The sequence below is a fragment of the Schistocerca serialis genome, chromosome 2 (genome assembly GCF_023864345.2).
Source record: "Schistocerca serialis cubense isolate TAMUIC-IGC-003099 chromosome 2, iqSchSeri2.2, whole genome shotgun sequence".
Taxonomy (NCBI): domain Eukaryota; kingdom Metazoa; phylum Arthropoda; class Insecta; order Orthoptera; family Acrididae; genus Schistocerca; species Schistocerca serialis.
This window is the reverse complement of record NC_064639.1, coordinates 1,158,998,801-1,159,010,802: the sequence shown is the minus strand read 5'-3', so window position 1 is coordinate 1,159,010,802 and position 12,002 is coordinate 1,158,998,801. Positions and strand designations below refer to the sequence as shown.

Genomic DNA, 12,002 nt, shown 5'->3' with positions numbered 1-12,002 from the left:
TGAGGTGGCTTATTTGGAATGTCAAACAGTGTGGGTATTGCATTCCACGCGAGTTTGTTATTGTCTGCGTTCATGAACTGGTTTTGTTCGAAATGTAGCGAACAAAACCTAATATTATTATACAGGTAAACCAGGTCTTTCTTCATAAGGTCTTCTCGTCTGCTATTAACTAGCCATTTTTTTGCTCCTAAAACGAAACATTCATCATTTTTACACATACATTTGCAAGTGAATCCTGACGATACAGTTTAGTAACATGATGGTATATACCTCTCAGGATCCTTAGGAAACCTAAAAAAAGACGGCTGTGGTGTCTTCTGCCTATTGCTGCTGCAATTTATTGCGCTACAAACGCTCCCGATTGTAAAAACCATTGTATAAATCAAAATAAACAATCACTATTCGCTTTCACGATCGCGCCGAACTCACAGTTCAACCTACCGGGCGCTTGGAGCGCTGCTTGCGCTGAAGGCAACAAAATCGAGGCGAAGTGTCGCGACTGTTATGTTAGACTGTGGTTCAAATTATCCCGCGACTGCAGCGCCATCAGTGAGTCTAGTTATTTTTTACAAGGTCTTTGTCCATTTCACAGGATATATGTAATCGCTGATAGAGGGTCTCCTATTCGCACTTAAAATGGCGTTCGGAGACTATCCAGCTGAATATAATCCGAAAGTGCATGGCACATATGATCCTGCCCGTTATTATGGGAAACGTAAGTGGTACAAAATAATGAACATGGTAAATTTATATGTAGACAAATGGTTTGTTGGAACTTCGGGTTAAGATACAGTATCATAAACTTTTGCCGGCTGATATGCACATTGGCTTGGAAATTATCTATAGAAAGGAGGTAGGCCTAATCAGTTTTACTGAACTGGCGTAAATTCAAAGTAGACTTTCAGATTCTTTACTTTAACCCAATCTTCATTCTGATAAATGCATCAAAAGTTTCTTGCAAGTCCAAGCAATACTGTGGACGGGTAGTAACGAAGAATGGAAGCTGTGTTCCCTATTGCTTCTGAAAGAAAGTTGCTTATTTTCTCCTGTTTGGGTTATTTAGTCAGTCATGATAATAAGTTGCTTGGTCGCTAGGTATTCTGTAAGTTGTTTAGGTCTTGCCAGAAATAGGCCTAGATCAGAGTAGTTACAACACCGATCCATTATTCAAAGTAGTAGTCTTTAGTTAAATAGCATATACCAAAGTAGAGGTTTTGTATCATGTAATAATTTACACTTTTTTTATAATTTACCTTGGCGTTTAAGCTATTTTTAATCAAAAGGACTTAATACAGAGCAAACACACGTAGATCAAAGCAAACACAGGAAAACTATGTTGAAAACTCGCTGTGAACACTGAAGCTAATTTCCTTCTTTATTTAAAAGTATAAGTGTGGGTGAATATTAACAGCAGAGGACTCTTTCTGGGTATAAATTCAGATAGGCCTAACAATAGTTGAAATGATTTGTAAAAAAAACGTCATGTATTGTGGAAGCAAATTTGGAGGAAAACTTACATTAGTAGCAGTGACGCCATTTTAGATGAAATGCAGATTAGCGTGCATAAAAAATGCAAATAAATTACTTCTGTGCATGCCAGTAGTCCTATCTAACCAGAAATTAATTAGAAATGCAATGATGTGTTTCTTCTTCAAAGGGGGGCAGTGATAAACAATTAGGCCTAATGAGGACAGCCAAAAGAAGAAATGGTGTGAAGAGGGGGATTTATTAGAAAAGAACTGGTTCGTGTTATGTTTTGAGAACAAGTCTCTCAGTGACAGAAATGTCTTGAAAGAATCACAGCTATACACATGGTGCAATATGTTAATGCAAACAATGTATCATTTCACACTTTTGATGGACAAACTGAAATGCAAATTACTTATCCTCCTCTTCCTTCTCTACTTTCAGTGTGATTTGCATATGCATTTTATCGCTAAATAGAATGTATGCTTGAGCTTTGGTTACAATTCTGCCAGAAAAGAGAAGCTAACTAGAAAACAAACTTTTCATTGCTGGCTTCCTGTAGTGTTGCACATGTAATTAAATTATATGTTGTAATGCATTAGAGAGGTTCTTTAAAGTTGTTGATATTCTGAATGATACTTCCTATCGTACTAGTGAGTATACCCATTTTCTGTGCTTTGCAGGACTGGACCTGTTAACTTTTGACCAGATTTTCCAGTTTTGTCTATAGATCGATATATGACCTATGGGATATTTTCTAAGATTGTTCAAAATTTCATGTTTCAGCTGACACACCACTAGCTGATGTGAAGGTTGGTGAACTGGGAAGCTGGCTTGCACGCCGCAATAAGTCGCCACAAGCTATGGCTGGTGCTATCAGCCGTGGTAAGTGTTTGTACGTTTGAAATGCAAAATCTTTTAGAAAATCTATGCAGTTGCTTGCAGTCACTGTAACAATTCATATAAATGTTAGTACTCTGCATCTTAAAGATTTTATATGTCCAGCGACATGCAGATGAATCGTGAAGGAAATTCAAAACTGTTATCCGATCAAAGTAAATTAGTCTAGCCATATTGTGAAAGGGCATAAGGTATATAAGTGAGAAAGCTTTCATTCCAGATATAGAAAAATGTCTCTCACTTTAAGAACCATCCATTTAGATGCAGAGTCGGGAGCGATCTGAAGGGAAATCTAATTTTTCTAACGAATTTGCCTAAGTACCAATACAGTTATAAAAATGTGGAGTTGGTGGCAAGTGTCAGAGAAATCTTGGCAGGTGGGATTTGTGGTAAGTCGATAATGTAACATATTGGAATGGTATTAGCCAAGAAAGGCAAATCTTCAGTCTTGACATGTTAATGGATTGTGGCATTCTGTCAGTGTCTTGGTTCAAATAGTAACATTTGACAGTAATTGAGACCGTACCTATTATACTGTTGTGATAGTTGAAGTAGTATGGGTATCTTTATGAGCAGAATAGTTTCCAGTTTTTACTAGTGGTAGGCTGAAACTTGAATATTTTCATTCGCTGATATGACATGGGATTGTATTTGGACAACTCATTACGAACATACATAAGATCATTTTAGCCAAAAAGTGAATTATCTGGTCAATACATTGTGTTGATTCTGGAGGCTCATGTAGACTTCTATTTGGTAATACACTGACAACAAAGTACATGTACTCACTCATGACATTCGTGACTAGCAACTTGTTTAAAAGGAACAGGAACTTCTGTTCATTGAACACAAAGAGCAACAATCTTTTATTGTGGAGATATCCTTTATTGCTCAGAAAAGTTTAGTTTTCTGTAACATTGCTTAATTAGATATCTTCAAGAGTTGGATGTCAGTAACAAACTGAAAGTTTTTAATTTCAGGTTTATCTTTTCTCCTTAAAAAATAATCATGCCTTAATGACAACCTCACAGCTGCAGCCTGAATTAACTTACTTTTCATTCTCCCCCCCCCCCCCCCCCTTATATATATATATATAATATATATATATATATATAATGTGTGTGTGTGTGTGTGGGGGGGGGGGGGGGGGGGTGCGCGCGCGCGGGATGAGACTGTCCCTTAATGCTGTAGAATTAAGATTTGTGGTGGGATTCCCATATGTCTGCAGCCTGTGTCTGAAGTTAAGCATCTGCCACACTGTACTGTTACAAATGGTATTATACGGGACTACTGTCTCACAGTGCATTGGCCACTTGAGGCTGCCGTGAGGGCGGCAAGTGATAGAGCTGGTTGGAGAACAGTGTAGTTGCAATTGGAAAGGAGGAAAAAGTAAGCATGTCTCCGGGGAAGATTGAACTGTGGAGAATAATGCTTGGAGAGAAGTAGCAGAATTCGTGGAGAGAAAAAGTAAGAAAAGTGCTATATATTTTCAGTTTATTCATATTATTAGTTTTTCAGGCATATAATGCCTATTACAATAAAAAAATTATTTTTAGCATTTTCCTACTTTTTTATATTTAAAAAAAATTTGAACATACTCAGTCCTGCTAATGTCATTACTTTGTCAGGGTGTTATCCCTGCACCTGCACAGTAAAGGAATCTTGCACAGAAAATACATCAGCATTTGCATAACTGCCACTTCTTGCTAGTGGTCAAAGACTTTCAGTTAGTAATGGTTCATTTTTGTTTCATTCAAAATGAGGCTCATTATTTTTCTCTAAGAATGCACTCTTAAAGCTACAATAAATGAATTATCAAACTTTCTGGCTTCAGATAGATTGGCCAAAACCTAACAGAGCAAAGCAATTTTCATGAGAAGCTCTGCTGGCTCATGAAAGTAGTTGTTTTATTGGTACTAGCTGTTTCACAAGAGAGGGGTAGGGGTGTCATCACGTCTGGGTGTAATCGAAATGCCCTCTCGCCCACAAAAACATGTGGCACTACCAAGTCTGAATTTGACACTTCAGAAGGCAGAGAAAACATCTTACCACTTGCAAATAATTTCTCAGTACTACTTTTGTCAAATTCCATGGTCCGTCTTCTTCCCACGTGATCAGACATCAGTGAATTTGTAGTTTACGTCGATCACAGTAAAATGGACAGTAGAGAAAAAGACTCTAATTGTAATACTATGAGCCTGGTGGGACAGGAACAATTAACACATTTTCAGTCAGGGGCTCCAACAGTTAGGAATTTGCCATTTTTCTTAAAATTCCTTATGTTTTGATTCTGACTGGTCAAATGAGATCTGTGGTGAAAGGATTGTCTGTAATTTCTTATGTAAGAACCACATAATTTTTGCCAATTTAAGGAGATATTCTGAATGCAAGTGCCAATGATCTGAATGTTTATCCTGTTGCATAAATCCAAAAACGAAATAAGGTGTAATATTAAATTCTGCTCCTGGTAAAGGGAATAAATGGGCACAGGCTAATACATTAACATTTTTTAACAAAATGGATCAGATGTGAGAGTGAATTAAGATGTAAGGTGGGATTCCTGCACAACATCTGAAGCACCCAACTTGTCTTTTGACCTTACTTTTAACTTTATAACTTTATATTATTATTAAATTATTTTTGTAACTATTTAACAGAAGTACACGAAGCGACCAACAGAGATGTGCCAAACTGCACCAACTTCGTCTGATAAAGACATTATTTCAGAAAATGTGGAAGATATAAAGTTATTCAGACTACTCAGCAAGAGACACATTAAAATGACATAAATCTAGGAGTTGATGAATTCTCAGTAGGTCGAGGTAGGAACCATTTGGTGAGCACTGGCTGAAGAAAAATGTGACAATGTCGATTTATTTTTTTAAATACTGCTAGCACTGGAAAAAGTCATAGATCAATGAAGCCAAAAGAACAACACAGCAGGCAGAAGCTTATGGGTTTGGAACATTGCACTTAGTTTGACTCTTTACGTTAGTGTGTGGCGTTAGAATGAGTACTAAACACTTAAGAATTCCAATGCCATCAATTGTGGACAACACTAGCATAGCTCAATCTAATTACACATAGATTGAAACGCAAGCTTATCGGCCATCTTAATAGTCCGTGTAGCTTTTCTGACTTTTTTTATATTATACTGTTGTCATTTTTTATACTGTCTGCCTCACAAATAAATCAATAACACATTAATGAAGATTTTTAATTTTATGTACCCCAATGTTAGTTATCTGTAATTAAAGGGTATTGGTATCTGGGAGAGGAATCGTCCTCGGTATCTAATGGACGAGTTGTTCAGAGTGACCTTTATCGGTTTTTTTTTTAAATTGGTAGTATCTGACCATTTCCCTTACATAGCTGTAGTTGAATGTCTTCAACTTCTAACATTAGATAGAACCAGTGCTTGATTTATATCTGGCAAACAAATCAGAACCACAGATTTGAGATTCATGATGGAACTGTTACTGTACTGAAATGATATAAAACAAATGTTGTAGTCAAACTTTAAAATGCTCAGAGAAGCTTCAAAACAATGTTAGATGTCTAAATTTCAAAAACATACCCTGGGAGGTCCCAGTACTGGCACCTAACTTCATACCAACCGAGCTTTGGATAAGACAATAATTTTTGCTCACTAGTCCTGTTGGTGCAAACACTGGAGACAAACTAAAGCTGTGTGGCTGATGGCTTACAGGGCTTGCCAGCTATATGACAACTGCTCTATGTCCGGTGCATGTGTCAGACACTGCATAGGGAAATGGATTTGTGAAGAGTTTAATGTGATTTCAACATTTAATGTTGTAATAAGAGTTCAAATCACTTTTCAAAGTTCCACAGCACTTTGGGAGTGTCTTAGTAGAATTTGGAACACATGCTAAGAAATCAGTGGAAAGTCAGAGCAGTCCGATGACCTTTTAGGTATTATAGGGTGGCTTTATTTATAGAGTGCCAATCACAAGAGGCAGGTATCAAAGTTTGCAATTTGATCTGGGATACAGTTTATGAATAGAGCATATTCTGTAGAGAATATAAATAATTCCTTCACAAATCATGTAAGTGTAATTTCATCTATATTGCAGACACCACAGCACTGGGTATCAATTGGTGGAAAATTAACGTTTTCTGATTATAAGATGGGTATAGTCTTTCTCCAAAATCTTAAAATTGTGTATTGTTGCTAACAATTCAACTTATGTAAACTATGGCAATCTGATAGTACCCAAATAAGGCTTTTCATGTTTCTTTTCTGTCTAAATATCCCAATAATTAACACCTGAAATTTTATGCTCATTCTGATTCTTTCAGCTTGGTGGAGATGGCAACACAAATATGTGCAGCCGAAGCGACCAGGGATTGCTCCGTTCTTTCAAATAACAGCTGGTGCTATGCTTTTCTTTTATTGCATCAATTATGGAAAACTGAGTGAGTTGTATTATGTTTTGTCATATAATATAGAGGACTAATAGCTACCCTTTTGATATACTTTTTACACACCTCATTTTCTCCATCAAATGAGACACTGGAATCATAGACGAAAAGCACAGCACAAAGTTATGAGAAAAATAGATGTTTGTGTAAATAAAATTTATAGATGAACTGTCAGTCTCTTAGGTATGACTTATTAAAAAAAAGTCTCAGCACCCTATATTTCCTATACAATAATAATATTTTAAAATAATGTATTCACTTTACAGTATGAAATATTAATTATGGTTACATTATTACTGCTCACAAAATTTTCTGTTATAGGCTAGTACCTTTTGACAGTGTTACTGTTCATAATCAGATTCTAGATTTCCAGAAGGTTGTGTTTTTTTTTTTTTTTTTTTTTTTTTTTTTTTTTTTTTTTTTTTTTTTTTTTTTTTTTTTTTTTTGACACCGTTCCTCACAAGCAGCTTCTAACCAAACTGCGTGCCTGTGGAGTATCGCCTCAGTTATGCGACTGGATTCGTGATTTCCTGTCAGAAAGGTCATAGTTCATAGTAATAGACGGAAAGTCGTCGAATAAAACAAAAGTAATATCTGGCGTTCCCCAAGGAAGTGTTATAGGCCCTCTGCTGTTCCTGATCTATATTAATGACACAGGAGACAATCTGAGTAGCCGTCTTAGATTGTTTGCAGATGATGCTGTCATTTACCGTCTTGTGAAGTCATCAGATGATCAAAACGACTTGCAAAATGATTTGGATAAGATATCTGTATGGTGCGAAAAGTGGCTATTGACCCTGAATAAAGAAAAGTGTGAAGTTATTTACATGAGTACTAAAAGAAATTGGCTAAATGTCGATTATGCGATAAGTCACACAATCTGAGGGCTGTAAATTCAACTAAATACTTAGGGATTACAATTACAAGTAACCTAAATTGGAACGATCACATAGATAATGTTGTGGGTAGAGCAAACCAAAGACTGCGCTTCATTGGCAGAACACTTAGAAGGTGCAACAGGTCTACCAAAGAGACTGCTTACACTATACTTGTCCGTGCTATTCTGGAGTATTGCTGTGCGGTGTGGGATCCGCATCAGGTGGGACTGACGGATGAACATCGAAAAAGTACAAAGAAGGGCAGCTCGTTTTGTATTATCGTAAAATAGGGGAGATAGTGTCACAGAAATGAAAAGTGAATTGAAGTGGCAATAATTAAAACAAAGGCGTTTTTCGTTGCGACAGGATCTTCTCATGAAATTTCAATCACCCGTTTTCTCCTCCGATTGTGAAAACATTCTGTTGGCACCCACCTAAATAGGGTGAAATGATCATCACGATAAAATGAGAGAAATCAGGGCTCGGACAGAAAAATTTAAGTGCTCGTTTTTTCCCCGCATGCCGCTCGAGTGGAATGGTAGAGGGACAGCATGAAGGTGGCTCATTGAACCCTCTGTCAGGCACTTTATTGTAAATAGCAGAGTAATCACATAGATTTAGTATAAAACTGGAATTGGAACATAAAGAACAGATAAGAAATGAACCACACAAGCAAATATTACCTGTTCCAACATGTCATGGTCTTATTTATTGTTTTCATTGAGCAAATTCTGTGCCTTGAGGTTCAGATAAAATTGTCAATTTACCTGTGATCACAGAGTCAAAACTAAATTATGTTGCAGCAGTAACAATTATGCAGTGCAGAGCAAGAAAATTAAGCTTAGTCCTTTGGGCCCATATGGAAATGGGTATCAGATAAATTGGTGGCAGCTTTTTGTAAATGTTCATATCATATAACATGGGCATACAGCATAGGTAAAGATTGGTCACCATAAGATACAGATGCAAGGAGCATGTATATGTGCTACAGTATTAAAATCAAAGATTGTGTGCTTGAGCCCCTTATGGTTCAAATTGCCTCAAGTTGAAATATGGTGGTAGAAAGGTCATCATATGTGGAGAGACAGAACAAAGCTTATGTATTAATTTGTGGAAGCAGACAGAATAGTACAACAGCAAGGGGAAAGTATGTTAAAATGACTTTCCAAACCGAAAAATCGTGCTGGTTCTTACGAAAAATAAACAAAATTACATAGCTGGTGTGAAAGGAAGAGTTGCTAAGAGCTTCTACTTGAGAAATACAAGGATTGGGAAAAGATTTTGAGGTGACATTCGGTTAGAGCTCCATGTAGGATTGAGTGGCTTTCCATTTCTGAAACCCACCCTCACATATAATGTGAAAGGCTGTTAAAATAGATAAGATTTGTGTCCTCATTTGCACAGCATTTAGAGAGTGAATAACAGAATAAATTGTCAGCTCAAGCAGTGTGCTAAGAAATGTGAAAAAATGCATGTAATTTAAACAGCCATAGGCTGCACTGATAACATTTTAAAGGGAATAAATGTGTTGTAACATTAGTACTTGCTTTGTGGATCACACTGAGTGTATTTGATATTGGAATAAAACTTTTTGTATTTGACAGTTTTTGTGTTACAGTTTCTGTGATGTGAAGAATATGCTGTTTCAGTGCACCAGCATATTAAAGATGTTAAACATGGTATTGTGCTACAAAAGCACTCTTTTACATATAAGTGCAATAAAAGACTCTTGATGTGTAATATCTCCACTGATTATGTAGAAGTGTAAGCTTTGTTAAGCAACTTGTAGGGTAGGAAGCCAAACCAATTAAGTTTACAAACTTTGATATCTGTGTAATATACACAAATGGTGTAGAGTAGTGTATTGCACTCAGTTCAAGGAATAGCTGAATTCTGGTCGGGTATATAATTTTAACTCATAAATGTTTGAAACCCTCTTTGATTGTTCAGAGATGTCAGTGACTGGTTGTGGAATATTAGTGCCCTTTGAATGCATTGTTGCCTTTTTTATGTTGTTTAGAACGTTCTTTGTACATTTTTGAAACTCACGGAGAAAGTATGGGATACACATAGTTATTTAAAATAGAAATAATGTGTGATTGGTGGACCACTCCAATGCTGCAGTTACAGATAAAAGTTGGCAAGTGCATACTTAGCAACAACAGTGGAAAATGTTTGCACCCACATTCATCATCTTGTCATTTGTGAGGATTACTTGGGTCATCTTGATTCAGTAAGAACAAAAAGTTACTGGAAACATTAAGTGAAACCACACATCAGTAGATCCAAGAATTTGATTCTTGTTACCTTAAAAGTGACATTGATGGCCGGGAGCGCCCATTTGGGGAAGTTCGATCTGAGTTGCAAGTCTTATTCCAGTTGGTGCCACATTGGGTGACAAGGGTGCGTGGATGATGATGATGATGATGATGATGATGATGATAACAAAACATTCAGTCAAGTTGAGAAAATCTCCAACCTGGCCAGGGAATTGAACCCTGGCCTGCTGCATGGTAGGCACTTTGTGTTACCATTCAGCTAAGCAGATAGACAGTATAATTGTAAACAGGGCTCTATTGTTACAAATGTAGTTATTTGGAAAAATGCATACTAACTTCTTCGTGCCACACACTTCTCTAGATGTCAGGAAAACAGTGTCAAGTGATGGAAGAGGTTTTAAAGCTGTAGAAGTTACAGAACTGTGGGGAGGACAGGCAAACTAATAAAAGTAACATAAACAAAACAGGGAGCAGTGTATAAGAAAAAAATTTGAATATATTGGGGTTGCTTGGAACCCAGTAGTGGAGGTGCATAAAACTGTAGAATATAGGTCTCTCTGGTCCTGGAGACTGAGTGACGCTTCTCTCCCATCCCCGAGGAAGCAAGTTAGTGTGTGTGTGTGTGTGTGTGTGTGTGTGTGTGTGTGTGTGTGTGTCCCCAATTTTGCAGGTAAAGGAGAAATGGAGGTCTTGGGGGACTGAAGTATATAACAAGGAGAGGTCGCCAGCAACGGTATGGCTCTCTGAAGCCATTGATGTTGTGGTGCAGGTTAAGATCCCAGGAATCACATCCTGCAGCCATTCACCCTGGTAGGCCTCGTTTGCGAGTAATTGATGAAGGGGGAAAATTGGAATGCCACATGACACACTGTACCTTTAAATACTGTAGTAATGTAATACAGGTTGGTTGCACAGCTTAGTGGTTAAGGTACAGTTTACACAAGCAAGATGTTATGGGTTTGAATCCCATCAGGTGCTTTGAATTTTTTTAAAAATCTGCATTGAAATGACTTTGATCATTACTTTTATTCAATTAAGTGGTTTAAATATAATTTTTTGTATTTCTGTTTCTTTGTCACATCATTTGAATCATAATATTAACTTTTCATTCGCTCTTTTTTTTTCCCCCTGTTATTCTCTTTCTACTTGGAACTTTGTTCATGTGAATTTTTAATCATTTGTATTTATCTACCATTGTATTTCAACATTTGTAAATTCTGGTATTTCAATTGACAACAAAAGATGATATAATCTTTGTATATTGACTGTGAAAGGTGTCAAATGTATTTTTGCTAGATATACATTTTCTTGGATGGTAATTGTCAATCAAAGATTTAAAACATAAATTCCTATTGCACTGAGCACGAAATAACACAGATGAAGATTTAAGTGAGAAGGGATTATAAGCAAAATGAAATTAAAGGAACAAAAATAACATTGCAATGGTATGGACAAAAAATAGGATGCTAAAATCAAAGCAATTATATTGAAGTTAATACATAAAAAAATTGAAATCGCATGATCCAGCTGGAAAAAGTATGATAGGAAGAAAATTGCATGCAAATGAAAAAGTTAATCCTTTGATTGGTGGAAGTTGTATGGTGACAGGGCCAACTGTTCATTTTGTTGGTGGTTAAGTCCACCTTTCCACTTTCATAGAACAAACAAGAATTGATTTTATTCTTTTTTTTTCTTTTTCAGAGAGGCACCGTAACTACAAGTATCACTGGTAAACATTATAACAGCACCAAGCATATTTTGTGGATAATCTAGCAAAAACAATGTACTATAGTGTTGAAAACTTTACTCCTGTACAGTGAATAAAGTGAAATTAATGAATATGTTGTAAATATAATGTCTGAATGTGCAATGTACAGTGTCAGCCTTTACTGATGAAGTTGTCTTGTTAGCAGATACCCAAACCACAAAGATCTTCTGTAGTAATATATAAATAGCTACAAGAATTTGTTCTTGAATATCAGTTTATGAGAAGATATTAAACTTAATGTAGTGCTGGAGAGGAAATTAGGAAAGG

General features: G+C 36.5%; 1 protein-coding gene across 1 annotated transcript; it reads left to right on the top strand.

Moving 5' to 3' along the window:
- Positions 1 to 560: 560 nt before the first annotated feature.
- LOC126458615 (putative ATP synthase subunit f, mitochondrial) lies at positions 561 to 11,806 on the top strand. Its single transcript, XM_050095781.1, has 4 exons — positions 561 to 715; positions 2,254 to 2,352; positions 6,688 to 6,804; positions 11,669 to 11,806. Exons 1-4 carry the CDS (start codon positions 637 to 639, stop codon positions 11,698 to 11,700), a joined length of 327 nt encoding a protein of 108 aa, XP_049951738.1. The 5' UTR covers positions 561 to 636; the 3' UTR covers positions 11,701 to 11,806.
- Positions 11,807 to 12,002: the final 196 nt, after the last annotated feature.